General features: G+C 33.9%; 1 protein-coding gene across 2 annotated transcripts in view; it reads left to right on the top strand.

Moving 5' to 3' along the window:
* Nucleotides 1-26,889, top strand: part of LOC150103208 (aurora kinase C-like) — a 121,881-nt gene extending 94,992 nt beyond the window's left edge. For both annotated transcript variants that reach the window (XM_090398523.1, XM_090398522.1), the window contains exons 8-9: nucleotides 2,774-3,005; nucleotides 26,523-26,889. In XM_090398523.1, coding sequence (XP_090254649.1) covers nucleotides 2,774-3,005; nucleotides 26,523-26,645 — 355 coding nt within the window. In that variant the 3' untranslated portion in view covers nucleotides 26,646-26,889. The remainder of the gene's footprint in view (nucleotides 1-2,773; nucleotides 3,006-26,522) is intronic.
* Nucleotides 26,890-27,413: the final 524 nt, after the last annotated feature.

The following is a 27,413-nucleotide window of genomic DNA, read 5'->3' as shown; positions in this document are numbered from 1 at the left end:
GGCATGCTTACGGAACTGAACAACTACTGCTCACAAACATGTAGGCTTGGACCATTTTCTCTACCAACTCTGCATGAACAAAAAATAATGCTCAAGTATAAACGTTTTTTCTTCCAGCAAAAACATCATTGCTACAGCTCAATGTAATGGTGTGGAATCTACACATTATACTCTTCTGTTAATGTGCATGCAGTCAAATGACATATCTCATAGACTGTGTACTGAGGGGATGTTGAAGTTCAGTAATTTTTTTTTTTTTTTCATACTATAGTAGTGAGAAGTTTCTCTGATTGTTTCTACCCTGTACTGAATTATCATGGCTTAATTATTTAGCATTTTCTTCAGAATATGTCATAATCTCAGAGGTATTGTTGTTTTTTTTTGAATGCTTTTGCTTATACTAATATTTGTATATTAGTATAAGCGAAAGTTGAGCCTGCAGTTCATTGCAGAACTCACAACTTCCAAGCTAAATACAGTAGATGCTCATTACACGGAACCATTAGGGACCAGAGAAATAGTTTATAGCATAAAATTCACTATAATGAATTTGGGGGGGATCAACCCTCCCTCCTACACATGCACTCACTTCATTCCGAATGGGGGAGTTAATGGCAGAAAATCATTGATGATAGAACACCAGATTGGCAGGAATTATGCATAAAGCAAAAAAACATGAAGAGATGGGAGGCTTAATAAGAAAACTTAAGTATAAAATTATCTGCTAATGTCATTTTTATTCCTTTCTAGGAAGTAGGTGAGGCTGCTCAGCCTTATCTGACTTTGGAAGAACGTGTTGGCAGTTCAGTCTCTATTGGTAGCCTTTCAGAGATAGCTGGCCCAAGCCTCACTAATTTTTTTTAAACAGCATCCAGTGAGGGGATGGCAAACAAGTGCTGTCATCCTGTGGTCCTTGATGCAATATGGTATTGTCTGAAATACTGGGGTTTTATGGTCAATTTTCTTGAATTTAATAGATGAAAAACTCAAGTCTCCGGGAGAAAAAATCCACTTACCTCTGCCAGAGATTGACTAACTTGGGAGCCAATCAAAGAAAGGCTTAGAAAAATTTCCGCTAGTCAGCAACTAATGTCACTTCAACTCAGTGGAAGTGACAGGCTTAGGGAAATTGTACAATGACAACATAATGTCATGAAACAGAACAAAGGAAATACAGGAATCATACAAAATGACAACACAAAAAATACAAATGCAAACAATAATGGGAGACATAAGAAAGAAGGAAACTAGAAGAGTTATGAAATTATAAAAAAGGAACATCCAGAATTAATATTTAAAATTTTGCTACATTAGTGATATAAACATATGCAGTTTATATCACTAAATCAAAAATAAATCCTCAGTAGTCAGCGAACTTTGTAATTATTCTCTTCCAGGTAATAAGATGAGGGAGACAATGAATAGCAACCTAATGTCCATTGTTAAGTCTCTGTCCAATTAGGAAACTGATTTGTGCTCATCACCTGTGCTCTTTCTCTTCATAATTGGAGGTGACCAATTATAAAGTTAACTGAATGGCTAAGTGTTTGGGTTATTTTTTAGTTTAAAGATACAGACTACACATGTAGTTCATTATATAGATTTCAAGAAATTTTGGATTTTCATTTTTCATACTCTAGTTTCCTAATGTCTTCCATTATTCATTATTGTTTGCATTTGTACTTTTGTGTGTGTGTGTGTGTGTTGTCATTTTATATGATTACTGTATTTCCTTTGATCTGTTTCCTGACATTCTATTGTCACTGTACAATTTCCACCATTTTCTTTGTTTACTGACCTCCAGCTACAGTTTTCTCCTTTTATTTTCTATTTTTAATATAAATGAGAGTAAATTTTATGCAGCACCTCCTACAAAGGATGACTCTCAAGAACTATTTGTAATGTTGAGTTCATCATAAGTGAATTATGGAAAGGACTTGAGCAGATGTTTTTGTAATGTTCACTGTACTACAGACGGCAAACCTTGTGTTCATTTAGCAGCATTTACGACACATTTAAACTCCTTAAATGATTATATACTGTCATTAAGAATAATTCAGGATTACACATTTGAGAAATCATCCTTTTTCGAGACTACACACAATCTCCTGTTACTCAAATCATCCAATAAAAATATTGGATGATAGTATACCTGAAATTATAGAGCACAAAGTTTATGATGAGAAAGTTGATCTTTGGTGTCTTGGAGTGCTTTGTTATGAATTTCTCATTGGTAATCCTCCATTTGAATCTGATGATGTTAAAAAGACTTACTCGCATTGCATCAGTCGATTTGCATTTTCCAACACTTATCTGAAAGTGCTAGGGATCTAATTCGAAAAGTAAGGCAATTCATGTTAAAATTGTCAGATTAAATATATTTGCACTTAGCCAGGTAACATATTTGAGTAAATGGATATCATTTACAGCATTCAAATTCCCATATCCATCCTTTGATTCCATCACGCAGGCAGATGTGTTGAACATCCTCTACATTCCGAATACGAGTTAGATTCCAAAATGGGGATGGTGCACAGTCGATTGAACCAGCAATCTAAGGAATACTTTCAAGAAAGCATTTACAACCACATGCTAATTATTTGTAATGCTTTGTTTGTTAGTGTCTTTGTGGTGTAATCAGTTAAGCTCAGTGGGTTGCATGGCTGTAGATAATGAAATTGAAACAAATAATATATCTAATCATGTTGGTATAGTAGTGTTATAACTTGTGTAATGTTATATCACTACAACCTTGTGTAACGTTTAATTCTAGGAGAACAACTATGTGTGGTACACTGGATTATCTTCCACCTGAAATGATAGAGCACAAAGTTTATGATGAGAAAGTTGATCTTTGGTGTCTTGGAGTGCTTTGTTATGAATTTCTTATTGGTAATCCTCCATTTGAATCTGATGATGTTAAAAAGACTTACACTCGCATTGCATCAGTCGATTTGCATTTTCCAACACATGTGTCTGAAGGTGCTAGGGATCTAATTCGAAAAGTAAGTCAATTCATGTTAAAATTGTCAGATTAAATATATTTACACTTAGCCAGGTAACATATATCATACTGTATTTCACAGTTAATACAGATATGAATTCTAGACTATAATGCATAAGGTATTTTTTTCATATTAAAGCCATTTTTTAATTACTGCATTTAGGAATATATTAAACACTTTAAAAAAATAATTTCCAGTATGGTTAACTAAAATTAGTTGGCAACCAAAATGGCAGCTGATTTGTTACCCAGTGCAGCATCACCATATCATCGTAAGTCTGAAATGGCATATCACCATATCTCCTATTTATCTGACTTTCAGCCAACTCAGAGTACTGTACTGTTATCTTAACATATCTGCTAAAATGTTTTATGGCAATCCCACATACTCTCAAAGGATACATAAGACTCTGACAGCCAACACAATTATAATTTCATTAGTAGTTTCTTTTTAATGATTTTCTTCTAAATTGGTCTAATATTTAACAATAATCTATTTTTGCTTCAAACACTTTTATCTTTTTTCTGCATGTTTTCATAGGTTTTTAATTTAATGTGCTCACAATAGTGACCAGAGAAACAATTTCCTTGTAGTTCAAGTTCGTTATAATGAATTTGGTGAAATAAAGCATCTCCCGATTTTTTTTGGAGGGGGGGGATGCATTATTTCACTGAGAAAGTATTGTCATTCAGTAAGGTAACAACTTCTTTACTTCATCTACACCAAAAATAGAATGTCTGTGAGAATGCGAATGGAGTGAATCTACAAGAGAGAGGGAAGGGCTCATCAGTTATCCAGATTGTCCTTTTCTAGATGGTAGCATGCATTTAGTGGAGATTCATGATATAACTGCAAGGTAGAAAATTTGGGTAAGAAATTATATACTGTGGACAATATGAACAGAAGAATTATCAAAGACAAATTTGGCAGAAACTATACATAAAGGATATTTGAAATAACATGAAAGACAACATATTCTTTAAAAAAAGGAGCAGATTGAAAACATAATTGAAGAAAGAAACAAAATTACAGACATGAAATTCAGAATTATTTTTGAAATTGTGATTTTAAAATATCTAGTTGTTTTATAGTGTACTTCCACTTTCTTTTTAAGAACCAGCTATTTCAAAGAGAAATAGTTGGTTAATACCACAGATTCATACCTGAGATATTGTTATGATAAATTAAGAGATTGAGTGAGAGACAATGGAAATTCAAAATAATATTTTTATTTATAAATAATAGTGTAGATTTTTCTGTATTATCTTAAATGGTATGTGTAAAATGTTTGTTTCGCAAACGCTATATACAGTTCTTCATTTCAAATAAATTATCTCCTAAAGAGAATAAAGGCCCATGCATTTAACACATTACATAAGTTTTATTCTCTTCAAAATCACAGCTTTCAGCTGTCAATAATGACCATAAAATATAATTTTTTTTTTTAACTCATGCCTGTTTTTCCTCTAAAACAGTGGTCTCCAAATTTTTCGATCTGAGGGCCACATTGGGTACTTCAGCACTGCTCAGCTGGCCGTAGTAAAAAAAAACTCTAGAACTAGATATGAGTTTTATTGAAAGCAGATAAAAACTGATTACAGAGTATGTGAGATTAAATTATCGTATATTAATGACAACGAACACTATCAGCAAATTCTGATATTTTTATCACAAATTATAATAAAACCATTAATGTGAATGATGTAACTGTGTTTGTGTTTTTAAAATCTTATTAACCCCTTAACATACAAAGACGTCTGTGACACGTCTTTTGTTTATTGCACCAAAATTGATTTTGAATTTTGGTTTCACATATAAATACAACCGAATATAGACGCTAGACAATCTTGTGCCTATTTAGTTTCAGCCGAGAAAAATTGCCAATGGCATGCATTGGCTATTTCGTTTGCGTTTGCACAAATTCATCATTATTTTTCAAATAATGATGAATTTCATCCAGCAAATCACCCTCGCCCAAAACTCGTCCAAAAAATTTGCAGAAAAACAACCACTTTCTGATTTTTAATTGGTACGTTAAGGGATTAAACTCAGGTTCAAATTTTGAAGTGCTAATTACAAGTAGCGATTTAGAATGTTCATCAGATAAATTTGCCCTGTATTTTGACTTGATATATTTCATTCGGGAAAACGTTTGTTCGCAAAGATACGTTGTCCCAAAAATAGAGATAAATTTGCTTGTAAAATTCAAATTTTTTGTTAGTCCATTTTAACTGACCTTTTACAGTCAGAAAGACAGTAACTTGGATTACGGTTACTTTTTGCTATTCGGGAATATATTTTGAACACAATTAATGCATTTGAAATCTATCAACACCCCATGTTTTTTTTTTCTCCTTTGCAGATTCTTATTGAAAAATTAGTCCAATTGGCAGGCTGGATAAAATCATATTGCAGGCCGTAGTTTGGAGACCCCTTCTCTAAAACAACAACATAACTTTTGTACAATCTTTCTCAAAAAAAAGAACGTATTTCTTTCATATTTTCTTTGGTGTATCAGTTCCTTTCCTACTTCTTTAGAGTATGAAAATAATTTTAAAGTTCCTAGTTTCCTTGTGGAAGCTTCATAGTTATCCTTTAAATAAAAAAAGTTCATTTCTTATGGGTTTAACAGCACTTAGCCAGAATACACTTTCTGTATACTGTATCAAAAGGAACTGTCCTTTGCTTCAGGAGAATCTATGTAATCACTTTTTATCTGTCACAACTTTACTTCATATAAAGAAAATTCATCTGTTAATTTTAGGATAACTATTTGTTCCCCTCATAACACTTTTATCCACCATTTTGCTTCAGAAATTCCCTTAAAACTTTCAGCTCCCTTCTCTAGAACGGCGTCTATTTTTCTCTCTTACACTCATTCAACTTCCTCTTCAGAAGTAGTGTTTGTGCAACGGTGCTACTGTCTGATGCAGTAATCAACATGATGGTGAGATGAAGTGAAAGGCACTTGTAAACAAGTCAGCAGTTCTTCAGTGCCGTGAAAACATCGTCGGAAAGTTCAGTAATTTCTTCTCTCAAGGTTATGTTACAGAAATATAAAAAAAAAATAATAATGCATGCAATCACAAGAAATAATGCATTTTTATGCTATACATTTTTGAAAATGTTTAACTACATGATAAATCATCATCATGCTTATCAAGGATTTGGCCTGTTCCAGTCTTAGAAGTCATTGTTGAATTTCTTAAGAAAATTAGGAAAAAGAAAACCAGGACAACCTGGTTTTCTTTTTCCTAATTGTTTGTAATTGAAGGCTTGTTTTGGTAATCCTTCTGTTTTCATTCTTTCAACGTGTTCCATCCATCCATGATAAATATACATGACATCCATACATGATAAATAATAATCATAAGTTATCCTTTCCTTTTTTAAAAAATTATTTTATCAAATTCAGCTGTGCTAAAAAATTAATGTAAGATAATCAGATATCGTTAAATAGCAGATATCTTGCACAGTGATCATTTAAATAAATATTATCAATATGATACAATGAAAAAAAAATGTGATACAGTTTAATGTCTAAAATTTAGACATTATTTTTTCATAATCTGGCTAATACTAATTTTTTCATATCTGAATCATACAAAAGGTTGCAACACCTATAGAACATCAGTGATGTGTATAGGTAAGAAGAAAGGAGAAATCTGGGTTTCTTGAACAGTTGAAGATTGTAGTCTTCATTGAAAAGAGTGAGGAAGGCTGTTCAATAAGTTTGGAACTGGATTATAAATGGATGTTGACTGGTTATATATGATAACTCTTCTTTATTATTGTCCTGGAAGAATTTGGTGGCTAGTTATGCAGAATAGTGTCCATGAAAGTACCTTTAGAAGAGACATCAGGAAATGATATCTGAACATCTGAGCTAAGCGACTGTAATGGATCATTAATTAAGGATATTGCCCTCTTCTCGATAGCATTAAGCAATCTTAAAGAGGATTTTTAGTGCACCAGCCTGAATGTGTGAGTAGTGTTCCATGGTTGGAGGTATTTGGGATATATATTCAGTGTAGTGTCCTTGAGTGAAAAAGAGTTTCTTGGAGGCTTAAGAATAATCACAGCTATGTGAGTTTTCCTGATCCGAATGCTTTCTGCCAAGAAAGGCTGGAGGTGCAAGTCAGATCAAGAAGAAAAATCTGGTCATGTTTAGAGATCTAAGTGTTTTAGTGGCATTAAAGTTCATAAGATTATCCTTACCCCAGGGAGAAATAGTAAAGATCTCAGTTTTTAGGATATTGGGCACTATGAAGTTTGTCCATTGGAGAAGAGGAATGGAATGTACCATTTGAAGACGGAGAGAGAGATCATTTATGTAACAGGAGGAGGAGGGTGGGTGAAAGTATAGAGCCTTGAAGTACTTCTACAAAGGATAGAAGCTGCCATAATAGTTTGCTAAGCAGGCCATGTAGAAATGATAGTCTGCTATGTGAGTTTGAGCAAACTTTTCCATGGTCTGTGTCCAAAGATGTTGGAGGTGAAGGGGGGGGGGTGTTAAGACTAGAATGTCAGCTGTTGGCTCAGGAGTGGCAGGATTCATATTGCTGATTACTAATTAGTTGATAGGCTTTCAGCCAGGGAAGTTGACTGAATGTTAATGATCTTCGCCATGGTTTTTGAGAGAACTGAAGAAAGAATAGTCATTCAAATCAGACAGGGATAGTTCATTGGCCAACTTTTGTCACTCGCACCTTTTTTGGAATGTGCTGAATATATATATAGGCTTGTTCTCATGCTTTAGGGTAGACATCAGTTGGATAGGTAAAATTAATGAGGTGATATAGGATTGTTGGTTAGTTCTGGGATACAATATTTTAGCACATGGGAGAGATATTGACAGGATCCAGCTTATTCAAAATTCTTCTGATTTTTTTCTGAGAGAGAGAAAATAGATGGCTTGAAGTTGGAGTGCTTTACTTTAGTCTTCTCTTCAAGAATCGGAGAAGAGGACTGGTGGCAGTAAATCAACCTTGTCTTTGGCTCATATTAAAGGTGGGCTATTTAATTGTGAGAGCAGCGGAAACATGGATTAGCATAGGTGCCAGGGGGAGCCCCCCTAGTGTGTGTGTGTGTGTGTGTGTACACAAGATCTGTCACACTAGTAGGGTCATTATCATATTCTAGCCTTTCTAGCTACTCAGTTAATATTGATTATGCCCTTTGTTTGAATCCCATCTAAGGACTTCAAATGAAGGTGAGTCAGCTAGTATCATATAGAGATGGCAAGATTTTTCATTCTTCAAAACAGGCAAACTTGCTAGCCCTAGTCTTAGTTGCTTCAGCTGTAATTCCAAACAGCAGTTTTTTTTTTTAATTGTCTAATACTAATATAAAATTTATGATATATGAATGAATTAGGGGCCCCCCCCCCCAAAAAAAATTTTAGTGGGTTTCCCCACTTAACTTTTCTATATAAAGGCAATATAGAACTAGTTCATAAATTTAGATAGTAATGCCAAGACATTTTTTGGTTCATACCCAAGTATAGGCTTCTTTCCAGTATACAAATTTATATTACCTTAAAGAAATATATGATGACAGCTTCTCAAATCTTAAAATAAATTTCATTTATTACATTCACTTATCTTAATCTCAAAAAGTAAGACAAGTGAATTGTAATACAATAAGTAAATAAAAAAATATGTACATATAATTATTTGCATAGCATTTAACTTCAAAAATTATACTTCTGCACAGAGTTTATCATCAGAATAAAAATTTTATTCTGATTGAAGGGCGTTTTACAATTAAAACCAATAAAAAAAATTATTGTTAATTTTATTAATTTATTATTTTTTTACTAATTTACTAATTCTTTTTTTTAGTAACATCACTAACCTTTTTCTAGAATTAACAACTTGAACTATCCAACACATATGATCAGTTCCAAAGTTCCCTTTTCATTCTGATTGAAAGTTAGCATCCTTCTCAAGAAGAAGAAAGATACTTGTCCTACCTCAAACTTAGTGTAAAGTTCAATTTAATTTCTCCTTGCACAGGTAGGACAAAACAACATGTAAAAGAAAAATAAACTCTGAGGAAGTCATCATCATCAAATTCCTGCCATGTACCCCTCAAGGGGTGTACAGGATATGATAGTACTACATGACAAAAATTACGTCATTACTAACTTCCTATCTACAATTTTCCTCCAAATCAGTCTGTTACTTGTCAAGACTCAAACATTATCAGATCTTATATTTCTATCGTCTAAGGCACTTTGTACCGCATCAATCCACCTATATCTTGGTCTTCCTCTGGATCGTTTTGCTGCCAACCTGGCAGAGAACACTTGTTTTGCTAATCTTTTCTCACCCATTCTGTTTAAGTGACCATACCAGCTGAGATTAGCTCTGCTAACACATTCCTGGATGCTGACAATGTTTTTAATATGATATCCTCATTTTTAATATGATATTGCCATTGATGCGATCTGTTCCCACCTATAATCTTTCTCAGGACTCTCATATCTGTGGTCTCTAGTCTTTGGTCAAGTGTTTTACTTCTGACCCAGCTCTCAGATCCATAAGTTAAAACTGGTTTGAGCACTGTCTTGTATACAGCTAATTTAGTGTTCTGACTAATTTCTCTCTTATTCCATATGAATTTATTCAATTGACTTCCTACCATACCATCTTTGCTGATTCTGTTGTCTATTTCTATATTTAATTTACTATCTTCAGTAAAATTCGTGCCTAAGTAGTTGAAATGTTTTACTTGTTCCGCAGGTTCTCCATTCACCACACAGTTGACATTTTCAATGATTCTGCCTATTTTCGTCGTGTTTGTCTTTTTATTGCTGACCTTCATACGATATCTATTACAACAGCTATTCAATTTAGTCAGAGAATCATGTAGACTTGTAGTGGATTTATTTAGAAGTATAACATCATCTGCATAAAGCAAAGAGCTGACATTAACATCTCCAATTTTGATATCATGTTTAATACCACTTTCCTTCATAATGTGATCCATATAGATAATGAATAACAGAGGAGATAATGTACATCCTTGTCTGACACCAGATTTAACATTAAACCATCTTCCTGTACTTCCTTCAATTCTAACTGCTGACTTACAACTCAAATAAAGACTAAGTATTGCTTGAAAAGGCATATGACAAGGTGCCAAGAGAGAAGCTATTCAATACCCTACAGTTATATGGTGTCAATGGGGCATTATATCAAGCAATACATCATCATCATCATCATCATCAAATTCCTGCCATGTACCCTCAAGGGGTGTACAGGATATGACAGTACTACATGAAAAAATTACATCATTACTAACTTCCTATCTACAATTTTCCTCCAAATCAGTCTGTTACTTGTCAAGACTCCAACATTATCAGATCTTATATTTCTATCGTCTAAGGCACTTTGTACCGTATCAATCCACCTATATCTTGGTCTTCCTCTGGGTCGTTTTTCTGCCAACCTGGCAGAGAACACTTGTTTTGCTAATCTTTCCTCTCCCATTCTATTTAAGTGACCATACCATCTGAGATTAGCTCTGCTAACGCATTCCTGGATGCTGACAATGTCAAGTTCTTTCTTAATATTCTCATTTTTAATATGATATTGCCATTGATGCCATCTGTTCACGCCTCTAATCTTTCTCAGGATATGAGAGTCCTGAGAAAGATTAGAGGCGTGAACAGATGGCATCAATGGCAATATCATATTAAAAATGAGGATATTAGGAAAGAACTTGACATTGTCAGCATCCAGGAATGCGTTAGCAGAGCTAATCTCAGATGGTATGGTCACTTAAATAGAATGGGAGAGGAAAGATTAGCAAAACAAGTGTTCTCTGCCAGGTTGGCAGAAAAACGACCCAGAGGAAGACCAAGATATAGGTGGATTGATACGGTACAAAGTGCCTTAGACGATAGAAATATAAGATCTGATTATGTTGGAGTCTTGACAAGTAACAGACTGATTTGGAGGAAAATTGTAGATAGGAAGTTAGTAATGATGTAATTTTTTCATGTAGTACTGTCATATCCTGTACACCCCTTGAGGGTACATGGCAGGAATTTGATGATGATGTATTGCTTGATATAATGCCCCATTGACACCATATAACTGTAGGGTATTGAATAGCTTCTCTCTTGGCACCTTGTCATATGCCTTTTCCAAATCGACAAAACTTAAATACAGATCTCTGTTATATTCCCATGCTTTCTCGACTATTTGTCGTAAAGTGAAGATCTGATCCTGACAGCCTCTGTTGGGTCTGAATCCAGCTTGTTCTTCACCAAGCTTTTCTTCCACAATTCTTCTCAACCGTTTCTCAAGTATACTTGCATAGATCTTGCCAGGAACACTCAGTAGGGAAATACCTCTGTAATTCTCACCTTCAGTTTTATTTCCCTTTTTATATATGGGTACTATGAGAGCTCTATTCCAATCATCAGGAATTCGTCCCTCTGTCCAGGCTTTCTGAACTATGCAGTGCAGCCACTGTAAGACTCTTATACCACCATACTTCAGCATTTCTGGTCGAATATCATCTACTCCTGCTGCCTTTCCACGTTTCAAGCCTTTGATGGCTTTTTCTACTTCAAGTATGGATATCTATTCCTGACTGCATGCCTGGTCAGTGTTTTTTTACCACTGATCTAATCACTGCTTGTTTCATTTAGCAATTTTCCAAAGTAATTACTCCATACTTCAAGGATATCTTTTTCACCCGTTTTCATGTCACCTTTATCATCTCTAACTCCTTTTACAGCATATTTCCTCCATTCCTAAGCTTCGACAACCTCCAGAATATTTTGCCACCTTCTTGATATTTATTTTCTATATTCTTGCCAAAGTCCTCCCTTGACTTTTGTTTAGCTAGTTAGATGAAAATAATTGTCCAGTGTGTGACTGCCACTCCACGCTGGTCTGGAGTGGCAGTCTCACACTGGAAAAAAAAAAGTTTCATGTTTGAAACTTTTTTTTTTAAGCCATAATACTAATGCACTACAGGTTTACAATCTTTTTTAAAATGGAGACATTAAAAAAGAAAGAAACTGACTTTATTTTTTTTTTCCAGCTTAAAAAATAGCACATATTTTAGCCTACAAATATTGAAAATAGAAATGACTTTTACAGCATATTTATTTTGTTTAAGATAGGTAAAACCTGAATAATAAAATTAATGTTTATATTTATTTATGTACATGTTAGTGTTTTAAGGTTTATAAATGAAACTAGATTTATCCCATAAACAAAAATGGAAGACATTGGGAAGGGGACTGACAGGAAAAAGATGTGTATGCAAAATACTGTAAAAAAAAAAAAAAGGAAGATTAGGGGTAATATGCAAACAGCTATCAAGGACAATGATAAAAAAAAAATAAATGTAATTATTGCACCTGAACATAAAATCACAAAAGATTTATGCTATTTTCATATAATTAATCAGCTTTCATTAACTACACAAATATCAAGTCATTAATACTATCATTTAAGTTATTTAGAAACGGGAGTTTTATTGGAAAGATTGCAGGTTTTTAATTACTTTACCAATAAAAATTTTAAAAAAAGGCTGTCAGAAAGTAATGTGATAATGATTAAAATAAAGCTAAGGACATAGTAAAATTATTGTTCTTTCAAAATTAATCAGTTTATTAAGCAAAGTTTTTTGGGCTATTTTCTGTTCTGGTGGTATAATGTACAGACAAGTAGAACTTGTAAAACATCAGAGAGCACATTGAAGGTGCTAAGAAAAGTCTTGATGAAATTTATGATATATAACTGCTTCACTTAACAACATAATTTAAATGTCTAGTACTTGTAACTGAATGAGAAGTAAGCCTGCAGAGGTATTCAAAATTTAAAAAAATAATACTAATATAAGAAAATAAATACAAATGTCAAAAACTAGAATCAGCATTTATGAAATAAATGTTGACAAACATCTTGAGAAGCCAAAAGAATTTTGTTAAAGTGAAATATTCCATAGAAGAGGGAAGATTGGCATAATTCCTATTGAAAGTAATCTCACCAAGAGCTGTTTCTGTAGAAAGCACCTTAAAAATTGATATCCCATATGTCTGCTGGCTAAACAAGTTAAAAATAAACCCTTTTCTGTTAGGGAACAATAAATGTTACAAGCTAGAAGAAAATGAAATTTCAATATTACATGTAATTGAAACAGATGAAATGCAAATTAACCACAAAAATTCCTGAACAGTAATAATAATAATACTGCAATAAGAAGTAACAAAAAAAAGTTTATTTTCATAACTAATTGCTTTGCTTATTAACTACACAAATATTAGTTTCATTAATTCTAGCATTTAAGTGATTAACATGTTCATGCTGGGTTGCCTCATACTTTATTCACACTAGTCAGCATGAGATGCATCCTGGAATGAATTGCATTACTTCTTTTCAAGAGAGGCTCTGGCAGATCCTTCCCAGTCAATGTGTAAAATTTACACATGCATTCTAAAAGAATAACGAATTCCTAGTTGTCATAAAAGATTAATTCTGCCCCCCCCCCCCAATATAAACACTCTTCTTTACTGAAAGTATTAATCATTTATGATTGAGTCCAATTAACTTTTCTGTTAATTTTTGTACTTCAATATAAGTATTATGCTGTCTTATTTTGAAGTCATAAGAGCATCTATAATTTATTTTTATTTGTAGCTTTTCTTTACTTCCTAATTTTTAATATTTCTAGTGTGTTTTATTTTCTTTTATAGCTATATTTTTGTAAAAATTTTCCTTAATTTCAGGATGAAGAGAAAAATATACTATCTATCCAAATACTGATAAGTGTAATATTGAAATAACCTTTTGTGTAGCTGATAAGTTGGACTACACACAGTGTCATTTCATGTTTGAAATGAGTTTAAATATCTACAATCACCTTGATTAGATAGACAACTTAAGGAATTGAAATGGACTCTTTGATGTTCTTTGAATGAATCATATGATGGTAAAAGACAGCAAGAAACATAATACACCAATGTAACAGATGTATGACAACTAAAAGCCACATAAAAGAAAGTTTTACAAAGAAATTTTCAATTTTTAAACTAGTTTATAGCTTCTGTTGTAACATTATATATCTTGTATAGTGTCCTCACAAGCATATATTGGGCAGTCCAGTAAAATATGGTCAATAGTTTGAGAGTGATAGCTGCAATAACAAGCAGGAGGGACAGTTCATTTCCGTTTATGTAGATAGTGTGTACATCTGCCATAACCAGTTCTAATGTGGTTTAAGGTTGTCCAAAGATGACATGGTAGTCCAAATCCATGTAGGGTCTGATATAGCTAATCTGGGATTGTAATAGTGTTGGCACCATTCATCTTTTCATCTTTTCAGTCAAGTTGAAAGATTCACCTATTAATTCCTTTACTGTTCTCCAACTAGAATTTCTTGATTTTAGTCTCCTTGTAGGGGGATTTTGTATATCCTTGTGAATAGGTTAGGTTAACATTGCTGGTTAAATTTGTCCGTAATTTAGCAAGAGCTTCTTTTCTGCCTAAGTTAGGAGGTGCAATGTTACTGATGACAGGAAGCCTACAATTTGGTGTAGATCTTGTGGTTCCTGTTATTATTCTCATTGTTTAAGCTGGGCCACTTTAGAAGTATGAACACTGTTGAGGCCATAGTGGGGAGCAGTACTCTGCAGTTGAATAAACCAAGGCCAAAGCTGATAGATGTAAAGTTTCAGCATCTACACCCTAAGTTGAACCAGCAAGCTTCTGAATTATGTTATTAGTTTTTATTTTCTGAGCTACTTTCACTAGGTGTTCTTTAAAGGTGAGTGTTCTATCGAGGGTAACACCTAAATATTTACGTGTACTGTTAAAGTTCAGCAATGTATCTCTGAAGAAGACAGTAGGTTTGAAATTAGCCTGATGATTATTAAGATGACACTTCAGTTTTTGATAGGTGTGGATTTAGATGCCACTGTTTGAAATATGAGTCCAGAATTTTCAAATCATTTGTAATTGTTTTTTGACTTCATTAAACTTAGTGCTTTGTGTGATCATTGCAAGGTCATCTTCATAAGCAAATTTCCTTGAACTTGTTTGAGGGAGATTATAAATACGAGGGTGGTCTGTAAAGTTCTCGACCTAACAATGAAAAAATGAATTTATAATTTCAAAATTATTTTTATTTTTCAACGTAGTCTTTCTTGAGACTAATACATTTATTCCAGCAATGCTCCAGCGCCATTATCCCATCCCAGTAGTGATTCTCAGTAAGATCTGCAAAATACCCCTCTTGATTCAAAGAAAAATGCTAACCAGTGAGGAAGAGTTTTAGTTTTGGGAAGAGATAGAAGTCAGAGGGAGCCAAATAGGGTGGATGTTCCAACAATTCATAGTGTAGATCCCTTAATTTTCCCATTGCCAAAACACCTTTGTGGGCAAGTGCATTGTCCTGATGAAAGATGATTTTTTTCTTTTGCAAACCAGGTCTTTTCTCACGAATTTTTTCATCTAGTCTGGTTAAAAGATCGGAATAATATTCCCTGGTTATTGTTTTACCCTTTTCAAGATAATTAATAAACAAAATGGCTTTAGCATCCCAAAACACCGATGCTGTGACCTTTCTTGCTGATGGAACCGACTTTGTCTTCTGTCCACTGTTTGGATTCTGGTGTGTAATTGTGAATCCAAGTCTCATACATAGTAATAAATCGATGCACAAAATCAGTTTTATTTTTGTTAAAATGCTCCAAGCACTGTTCAGAGATTTTCATGCAAGTGCGTTTTTGATCTGGTATGAGCAAGAGCGCCACCCATCCTGCGCAGAGCTTTTTCATCTTCAATTCTTCATGCAAAATATATCCTACACATTCTTTTGAAATGCCTATAGTCTCAGCAGTTTCATGCACTTTGACTCGCCAATCATCCAATACCATATCGTGCACTTGATTTGATCAATGATTATTACAATTTTTGGACGTCCTTCACATGGATCACCTTCAAGGCTGGTATGGCCACGTTTAAACTTGGCAGCACATTTCTTAATTGTCGTAAAAGAAGGAGAAGCATGCCCATAAACTTTTATGAACTTCGAATGAATTTCTTTTAGGATTAAACCTTCTTTTACAATTTTACAAAGAATTTTAGAAATATTAGAAAATAGATATAAATTAAACAACCATGGAGATAGTACAGAACAATAAATGTCTCAATTCAAAAAAGTCTCAGACTTTTTTTGAATTGCCTGCTGATACCTGTATCCATCTGTTATTAAGCATATTGTTCGTTAAGTTGGTGATTCTTCTACATGGAATCATCTTCATAAATTTAAATAGCAGGCCCTTTCTCCATATTGTGTCATATGCTGATGTTAAGTCAATAAACATAGCAATAGATTTCAGACGTCTCTCAAAACAATTCTTAATCATTGATGTAAGAGCCAGTACTTGTTCACAACTTCCTCTTCCTGGTCTGAAGCCTGCTTGCTCTGGAGGTATTAGGTTGTTTATGATGGGAGATATTTTGTTGTATATATTATAAAGCTCTCAATAATTTGTGGAACAGAAGTGCTATGTATACACAAAAATATTGTGGGATTTTATCTATACCAGGATTGTAATTAATTTTGCTTCCTTCCAGAGTCTTGTCATGAAATAAACAATTTATTTTGAGTATGGTAATCCCATTGCACAAGGATGGTGCAAAGACCAATATTTCCAACTATCAACCAATGAGTATCTCAGGAATGGTGGTGAAGATTCTGGAAAAAAATGGTTAAGAGCTCGCATTCAGAAATGGGTTGACAGTGAATCTCTACTTTGCAAAGAACAGCAAGGGAAGGTCGTGTTTTAGCAACTTGCTCACATTCTACAATAATGTTTCCACTGAGTTAAGCAAGGGAAATGGATACACTATGATACTTCTGGATTTTATTGAAGCTTTTGACAGGATACAGCATGGAAATTGCATAAATTGGAGAATGTGAGATTGAATTATAAAATATAAGCATGGATAAGAGGATGGCTGACTGACATCAAAAAATGATATATAGGGGATGTGAGTCTGCAAGATTTAAGGTAACTAGTGGTGTATCACAAGGATCAGTCCTTGGTCCACTGTTATTCAATCTGTACATTAATGATATTGGGAAGGATTTGATAGGCAATATACAGCTATTTGTTGATGATGCAAAGATAGGTAGGTAGGGTAATCAGAATGCTGCTGATATGCAGTACATGCAGAATGATTTGAATAAGCTAGAATTGTGGGCATGGGAAAATGGATATCAGTAAATGTAAAGCCATGCAGCAGTGTGATTAGATACCCAATGTCCTATTATATTGGTGGGATTATGCCAAAAGAAACTGATCAGGCTAGGAATCTTGGAGTGTTAGTAGATAGGAAGTTGACGTTCGGGTGCCATGTAGCAAAGATTGCAAATACAACTTAAAAGATGAGTGCAATGCTGAAACAAACGTTCACATGTAAAGATAAGGAAATCATTTTGCCTCTTTACATGGCCTTGATAAGACTGCACTTGGACTATTGTACACAGGTCTGGTCTCGTAGTTTCCATTGTGATTCTGATATGCGGAGAGAGTGCATAGGAGAGTTAAAAAAAAATATCAGGATTGTGAAATGGTGATTATGAAGACAGATTGAGAATTTGTAGACTGCAGACACTAGCAAACAGGAGAAAGAGGGGTAATACGATTGAGACTTGCAAACATCTGAAAGGGTCATACAGGATTTCAGTTGGAGTTTTTTTTTCATTTTATGGAGGGTGGGGAAAGAACAAGATGGCATTCTTGGAAGCTGAGAATAATGTTGCTAAGAAGGGAGTGAGGGCTAGATTTTTCTCTCATAGGTTGGTGTGTGGTTGGAATAGATTGCCATTGCATGTGTGTGTGTGTGCGTGCAAGCAATGTGAATGAATTCAAGAATAAGTACAAAAACTGGTGCATCTAGTATGTGGTCTTCCTTGATGAGTCCCTGACTCCCTGGAGATCTCTCTTAATAATAATGATATAATAAGCTTTCATACTTTCAGAGGTAACTGAATTTGATTTATCATTTATAACAAACATGCTAACACAATTAAATATTTATTGATATTTAAAATCCAATATGTTGACCAAATCACTCAATCCCACTTTAGTGAAGCCATGGCTACAAACTAGTTTAAAAAGTAAGAACATTTAACATTTGAACTTGTTACATGGCTTGTTACATAGATGACAAACATAATAGAAATGGATGCATTCTGTCATTATGGTTAGCTAATTTGTTAAGCATTCATGTGTGTATTTAAAACTAGCTTGTAGTTTGACTGAGCTATTTACTTTAGAACTTGATTTTAAATATTAATAAATATTTACTCTATTAATGTGTTTGTTATAGTAAGTTTTTCTCTGATTGTTTATTCTTTGTGAAATGTAGACCTGATATATACATCTTCCCCAAAGATCACCTTTGTAATATGTGATCTTTTTTTTATTATATAGTTATGCATTAATTGCTACTTAACACCAGGAATGTTTTTTTTTAAACATCCTATGCCATTTTGTCGCCAACAGATTGAAAATGTGACTACTGAATTAAGTCCTTAATTATATGAAGAAAAGCAACACTTGGTCTTCATTATGTGTGAGTTTGTAGTTCATAAAAATCATTTCCTTCAAAATATTCTTTCCCATTTACTTCACATAAATACAACTGTTGTAACAAAGGTATAACTGCCTTCCCTTCTTTGACATGCTCATTACCTGGCTAAATGGATCCTTATCCTTTTCAGCGTACAAAAACCTACTCAGACTGGTAGATACATCCACCACCTATCACATGACCATCCCTCTCAGCAGTATGATGTTATCAAAAACCTTAGCAAACAGAACTAGAACCATCTATGGAGAACCACATTAGCCTCTCCACTAAAATCAATCACATTTGAGACATACTGTTAGCCAATGGCTTTTTACTATTAACAATGTCAACATAACTTTCTGTCCCCCCCCCCCCAAAAAAATAATAATAAAAATCCAGAATACAAAAAACTCATTGCCATAGCCTACATCTGGGGCACATCAGGAAAAAACTGCACACATTCTTAAAAAGTATAACATGAGGCGTTCAGGCCTTACCAAAAATTAGCTACCTTATCTGCTCACCTAAAGATCCTCTTCACCATCTGGACCATCCTTGCATCTTGCAGTATCTCTTGCACCTGAAAGATTAAATACTTCAAGCAAACAGAAGAACTGATGATATCCGTCTAAAAGAACACAGAAAATGTGTCCTTCATCTACCAGCATTCATTCTGGGGTGGCATGCCATAGATATGGATCACTAGATCCAGTAGAAAATCTTCCTGTTATACAGAAACAAGAATTCCATGAATAGAATCCATATTACATATGAGATGACAGCACTACAACGTTTCCCAAACTTAAATTCGGCTGCATCACACTGCCAAAATTTTGAGACAGTCAGCAAGTGTCCATCATTGCACCCATAGAGGGTGCCAGTCAGGATTGGAGCCTGCCTTTTACAGTCAGTCTGTATTTGCCTTCCTACTAGTGTGCCTGCATGCATATGCTCAGTATATCTTGTGCCTTTTTTTTTCACTAAACAACATGAGCAAGTAAATGACCATTAACTGTGAGAATAGTGGAAGCCGGTTCAGCAAAACTGTGTTTGTGAGAGAGAGAGAGAGGATCATTATAGGAAGGTTTTTGGTGCACCACCTCAAATGTGAGAATAGTATTCTATGATCAGGATGATTTGAAATTTCTGTATGGTTATTAATTTTTGGAAGATATGGATTTTTTTTATATATATAATTGAAGAAAAATGCTAATGATGTAAATCAGTTCCAAAAAAAAGGTAATTATGATCTTGTCTGGAGAGTGAGTATTATCAAAAGTAAGGGAAGATGAAGTATCTAATCTGTGAGAAATAAGGACTGGACATGGTTAGCATTGAGGTTGACATTGTCTTACCTTGCTGGAGGATAAGGCATTCAGTGTTTATGATATTGCTGTAGATCTCAGCATTTGGAATACTTTAGAACTATGGATAGGATTTGACGTCACTGAGAAAAGGGTTGTGCAGAGTCCAGCATTGACATCTGAAGAGAGGAAATTGGCAATCCAACTGTCAAAGGATTGAAGGCAGACATGGTGGCTTAATAGTAGGTCTCTGTATGATATCTAAATCAAATGCCATGGAAATGTGAATAATGATCACATAAGCTTTTCCAAACCTTTTCATGATTTCCATGAAATGGTTTGTAAATGATAGATGTTCTAGCCAACATTGTCAAACATTGGCTAAAAATGTACTGTGGTTCAAGAATGGTAACATCCATAATTGTGGTTGGTGGTAAAAATAAAATAAAAAAATGTTAAATGTGTGGGGCATGTGTAAGAGTGTTATAACATATTCACCCAGCATGTGACCTCCACATTTTAGGAACTTGCATCTTTATTTTTACAGATGATGTATTCTTGAATTAAATTTTAAAAAATTGTGTTAGGTTTCATTTTTACTTGAAATTTACCAAAATCCATTTACTTTTTGCACATATGAATCTGTTTCTCAGCAAGTGTATTAACTTAGAAATTAAGTAGTTACAAACTGCATGAGTATCATATTAATTACATATGAGATGTACACTGTTTCCCATTTGAAAAGATAATACAAAATATGACAACTCTAATGTAAACAAGGTGAAGTGTTTTGATAGTGGTATTTGTTACTAGTCACAGATACTGCTAGCAAAGTTACAGTTAACATCTATCACCCAGGGCTTATTTTTTCCCCTGGGGGAGGGTGAAAGGAAGATCAACTTTTGTTGATCTTCCTTTCAAACAACACATTTGTTTTAAATTTATTCAAGTTGATTGTTTCAGTTCCTTGAATATCAGAGTAACAAGCATGCACTCCTCTATCCTCTGAGTCCATTAATACCATTTTTTTTATATGATTCCCACTGATGAAAGGTTGTAAACTTAGAGTACATTAGTACTGTGGGTGAGATAAGGATTTTTCTATTTTTATTTAAATCTGTGTGTGTGTGTGTGTGTGTGTGTGTTGAAGTAAGGTGCAATACAGCAGAGATCGTTGAGTAAATTTCACATGAATGGATATGGAGCTATGACTGAAAAGGACTATTAAGTTTCTGTGTGCAACAAATAAGGATAAACAGACATCTGTTGTTTAAACATTTATTCAAGAATTTACAGTTCATGTTTTTTTAATAGCTGCTCATAAATACAACCTTTGACTTAAAATATGACGTATATTTGTTAGGAACAATCTTTCATATATATTGGCTTCAGCATCTAATATGTGACCAAGTAATGCATACTGCATTTCCATTTTGGTCTTATATACCAGCTCTTTCATTCATCCCATTGTCAAAAATCTCAAGGATTTAAGTTCAGAGATCCCTTGGTGACCAGTTTCTTGGATACCCCAGGCAGAAAAAATAATTGTAGAACTCCAGTGTGTGTGTGTTTTAGAAATGTATACAGTGCCATATATGTAAACGGTATGTCTAACAGTTGCAACAAGTTGTCTTGCAGAAATTGTAGATAATATCACCTTCCAATAATAGTAATAAATAAAATACTCATAAAGAAACTGATCATGGGTTACAGCAATGTTGAAAAATGTTTTATGCAGCACCACAAAGATTTGTTTCTAACCAGACATGCAAGCATTGAGATTCATTACAGAATATAGGTCAGTACAGTCGGCATTGATCCAACAAATTTCCAGCAGTTCAGTACAAGATACTTTTGAGCATGGCTTGGTGTGCTGAACATGCTGTATGTAGTATGGGAAGAAGCATTTGTGTAACATACTGCTTACTTTTAGTTGTGAAACTGTCATGTATGTATATCAGGACTCTGCTACACCTGCAATGATTCAGCTATATTTCTTGTTGAGACTGCAAGCTCAGATGAAATATGAATGCTAAGAAACATGTTTTCCAGTTTCTAGAAAACTTTCAAACACTAGCTCTGTGCTTTGATTTGGAAAACATCAATGGTATTCACTTGAGAGCAACAACACTTTCATTGTAAAATTAATGACAAAATATGAAGAGCATACCAAATTCAACATGCAGAATATCTGTTGCACAGTTATAACAAACTACAATAGTTACTGTGAGAAAGAACTTTTAGTTTGTGAGCTATATGATGTATTAAAGCAATAGGTGATATAATTTATTTTAAATTCTTGAGTAAACATTTTACCAGGCATGAGATTTGTTCTGCTTACTCGTTTTCCACTGCAAATTCCGTAGTTTTTTTTTTTTTTAAACAGCCAAAGCTATGTAATTTTTCAGTATCAGAACTGTGTTTATATGAATTTTTTTATATGTAACATGGATCTTCTTCACCCCCCCCCCACACACACACATGCAGTGATTCTAGAGTAATATCATGTTATATGACCTTCAGATATAGTTTAGTATCTGAAGTGAAATGCCAGCTGAGATATCCACTTTCCAACCAAGAGGTTAAATTGTAGGTCCAAATCTCAATATGGGCATTAATGGTTGTCTTTAAGTTAAAGATGAATTTCGTTGCCCAATTAGGAACAGTAGTGTGAGACCACTGTTCCTAATTGGAGGCCTGAAGCAGGTTGAAAAAGTTTCATGTTTGGTCTTTCGAGCAAGGTTTCTGGATTATGTAAAAATAAACATACAAATAATATAAATAAAATAAAGATGAAAAATTATTTTAAAAAATTTCTTAACCACTGGATAGGAGTCGCATTAAAAATGCCATCACGATTAAGTGGCAATTGCAGAGAAATGGTTTGCAAATGGTATATTACCAAATCACTTATTTTGGTTCTTGTAGCATCTTGCATTAGCATATCAAATTGCTGTTATGTACTATCCTCTAGTGTACAGGATACTATTATATAGTAGTATATGGTAACATTATTACTGACTTCACACTCTGTCTGTTCAGAATATCATGGATAATGTCAGATTGTATTTTTCAGTCTTCTAAAATACTTCTAATTGCATCAGTTCACCTAGATCTTTATCTTGCTCAAGATCTTTTGCCTACCATTCTAGCATCAAACACCTGCTTTGCTGACTTTCCTCTTCTATTTTTAAGTGACTATACTATTTGAGACTAGCATTGCTCACATTCCTGAATTGCTAACACTTTCACTGCCTTCCTAATACCTTCATGTTTAATGTGATTGTCATCTCTTAACACCTTTAATTTTTCTCAGAACTCTCATATCTGTGGTGTTTAGTCTTTGATTAACTGTTTTATTTCTTGCCTAACTTACTATGTTCAGATCTTCCAGTTTAATCATAATAAAACAAGTTACACAAACAAGAAACCTTGTGTACACCTGTAAGGGAGGGAGGGAAATGATCTCTAGGGGAGCAGATAAGAGCAGCCAGCTTGACATGAGGTTTGAAAGCAGTGTAGAGGTCATATTTCTTTAAAGTTCTGGTGGTGCTTTTTTTGTGTCTGAGGTAACTCAGATATAGGAAATAGTAATGGCATGTTACTCTATTTTGTATGTTGAGAGGGGGTGTGAGATGGTGGGAGAAAGAAAACAAGTATGTTTTTAATTTTCTTTTTAATTATTGCCAACAGCCATCTATCTACCTCTTTTGCTAGACTTTCCTAAGCCTAAGCAAAAGAGGTAGATAGGTGGCTGTGTTCTTACCAAGCAAAATCCTTTTGACAACAGTTCTTATATTTAATGTTAATTAGTTTTTATGCCATGTTACTAGGAGGTGATGATGATAGCAAAGGTTGAGTATATGTTCCCATGAAAGTGTACCATTAGGAAGACAATAGCTATGGGTTCTCTGCTCCTCCCCTAGCCAATTTATATATAGAACATGTTGAAAAACATCCTTGTGAAACTGCCATTCTTAGAACCTTCAGTCTGACTGAGATACATTGATTGTGTCTGTGTTCATCTGGCCACATGGATAAGTCACTCATTGCTTCACCTCAACACTAGAACCCCAGAATCCAGTTTTTACTATAGAAAAGTAAGATAACAGTAGTGTGGCCATTCTATGTGTTTTAATCATAGAGGTATGCTTTCTTTCATAGTGTATAGGAAACAACTCTACACAGGAAGATCTAACAGCTACAATTCTTATAATTAACAAAACACTTGTTCCTCCCTCAACTGTCTCAACACAGATTATAATAATGCTGCTACTATATCTTGAGCACTTCAGAATAAATAGAACTTTAATGAAATCTTGGCACTGCTTTGAAACTGCACGTCGACTGTCTGTCATTCTCTCTCCCCATAAAAGACCAACCTCCCCCTCTTGTTTCAGGTGTGTGTATATGGCTCCTTCTAATTGCAGCCTCTCTTATTATTCACAAAACATCAACTACATATTTGTGATATGCAGTCAGATCTAACTGATCACACTCGAACGCTTTGTGCACGGAATATTTAAAAAAAAAAAAAACTTCACTGCATAAATATGATTACTTTTTTGGGGGAATCAGCAGAAGATCTTAAAAACAATTGCAATCTCAATAAATACTCGACTCAAATTTGCTGTAAAACTTAGTGATAATGCTAACTCTGTTTGGTTTGTCTCATACTTAGCCTCTTCCATATGACTCTTTTAAGTTTTCATGTCTGTAGAAACCTACCCTTACCTAAAATGAATATTTATATGGGCTCCCAACTGAAGTTTGGCATCATTAAAGTCCATATTATCTTCTTATGAGGATATAATAAAATAAGAATTTGATTAGAAGTTTATTTTCCACTTGGTTGGACTATAATAAATTTAGTTTAATATTTGACCCAAGTGTAGGCAAACAAAGTTTGTGCCTGAAGTAATTCAGGAATGAGGTAACTCGTAGTAAAGGTGGACCAAGCTCTCATCACTCCTTGTCTCAGTATCTCCCATAATGCAAAGCACATCTCCTTTTGGACATGTATAAAGCTATGCATTAAGTGAAGGGCCACTACCCAGACCGGTTTAGACCTTTATTGAGGTCTCATCAGTGGGAGGCAGACCCAGAAGTGGTGATACCAAGGCAGAAGCAATGGAGAGGTCATATTTACTTATACAAGTTGCCAAAAGGTGTAGTGGCCCTTCCCTTAATGCATAGCTTTATACATGTCCACAAGGTGCTTTGCATTATGGGAGATACTGAGACAAGGAGTGATGAGAGCTTGGTCCACCTTTACTACGCGTTACCTCAGTCCTGAACTACTTCAGGTGCAAACTTTGTTTGCCTACACTTGGGTAAAGGATTTTGAACTAAATTTATTATAGTCTATCCAAGTGGAAAATGAACTTCCAACATCTTTCTCTAAATCCGGAGTAAATTAATAAGGTGGTACACCTTTTGGCAACTCATATAAGTAAATATGACCTTTCCATTGCTTCTGCCTTAGTGTCACCACTTCTGGGTCTGCCTCCCACTGACGAGATCTCAATAAAGGTCGAAACCGGTCTGGGTAGTGGCCCTTCCCTTAATGCATAGCTTTATACATGTCTGCAAGGAGATGTACTTTGCATTATGGGAAATTCTGAGACAAGGAGTAATGAGAGCATGGTCCACCTTTACTACGAGTTGCCTCAGTCCTGAACTACTTCAGGCACAAACTTTGTTTGCCTACACTTGTTTAAAGGATTAAACGAAATCTATTAAAGAATTTGATTAGATACAAAATGATTTCTGTTTAAATGTTTATAAAATACCCATATTAATTAAATGTTAAATGGTTCTGCTTAAACAGCCATTTGATATAAAGCAAAATAAAAGAATTGTTCCATATGTTAAAAATATATCTGGAGAAATTGCTCATTTAAAAACAAAAAAAAAAAAAAAAAAAAAAAAAAGTTCTCCTCTCTTATTCAAAAACTTTCTCTTTTTTTTTAACTTACTTCAAAAGACAAAATACATAATTGGTGTCCTTCTGATGTATACTGCATGCTTTGTTCATGTGGCCTCATTACTGCAGTTGAAGTGGGCATTCAGCTGAGGCCAGAGATGAAAAATGGGCCTTGCATCCATTTCCATCAGATTATGTTCACATTAATGCAGATCATTAAATAGCAGAACATGACACTTCTTCATTGCAGCTCTTCTGAATTTGATTGTTAAAGAATCCTAAAAGTTTTTATCAACTAAGTTCAAGCTGATAAGTTACTGAATTGTTTCAAATTGTTGATTGTTTTAGTCCAAATTTACTCTCACAGTACTAGTATTACACTTGAGAAATTGAAGCTGTGTATACATTGCATATATTGTAATAACCTAACTCTTTTTCCTTTGGTATGTTTTTTGTTAAATCTTTTGTAATAATGTTACAAGGACACAAACTTAAAATCAAGAATAGTAATTGTATCAGACATACTAGTTCTAATAAGTAAGATAGACAGAGTAGCATCAACTGTTTTTAGAGTAGTCTTCAATATTTATTGAATTCAAGGCTTGGTTTCTGATATTTATTCTAAATAAGTTTTGTAACATTCATTACTTTTTTTTTTCCCCCCTCTACCATGTAGCTTTTAAGGTACAAACCTGCAGAACGGTTATCTCTTGAAGGTGTTCTAAATCATCCGTGGATTTTAGAAAATACTGCTATTGCCGATACAACAACAGTAGTTAATGATGCAACCACTGCATAATCTTGCAAAACTCTAGGTACTACAATGTTAGCATATTATAAAACTCTGTTAGCAATGTATATAGTTTTTTTTTAATTTTTTTTTATTTTACGTATATGTGATGCTTGGTATAGAATGAAATTCTGACAGATTTTAAGACATGCTTCACAAAATAAAGCATTAGCTTTATTCACTTAATTCTGAATGCTGTTTAAAAATAGTCACATTTTGTAAGATATGAAGTGAATAAAATTTTTATTGAGTATTATGCAGTTATTATAGAAAATAGGTTTTGATTCACAGAACATGTTAAGATTTGTTAATTTTGTTATATATTTTTTATATATATTCATTGTTATTTATATATTTGCTGTTTTCTTCATTGAGTAGAACACAAATTTGAACCTTAAAGTTGGCATGGTATTGTTGCATACTGTTTTATTTTATTTATTATTTCCGGGTTTATCTAATTAATCATTTAGCAGTCGCAATATAAACTAAATGGGAACCTTGAAACTTTATTATATTCATCTTCAAATTCTTGATATATACCCTTGCAGGGCATACAGGATATTATGATGAAAAGCTATCATTATCAACTTCCTCTTGACAATTTTCCTTCAAATGTTCTTACTTTTTGAGATTCCACTCATTAGATCTTATGCTTTGGTCTTCTAAAGCATTTATTTGTTGAAAGTTTTTCCACTTGGTTATACTATAAATTAAAGATACCAAGAAATTATATACTTGGTTTAATCCTTTATCCAAGTGTAAGCAAAGTTTATGCCT

The sequence above is a fragment of the Typopeltis vanoorti genome, chromosome 9 (genome assembly GCF_054136105.1).
Source record: "Typopeltis vanoorti isolate ZY-2024b chromosome 9, IOZ_Tvanoo_1.0, whole genome shotgun sequence".
NCBI classification, from domain to species: Eukaryota; Metazoa; Arthropoda; class Arachnida; order Uropygi; family Thelyphonidae; genus Typopeltis; species Typopeltis vanoorti.
This window is presented reverse-complemented; position numbering and strand designations above follow the sequence as displayed.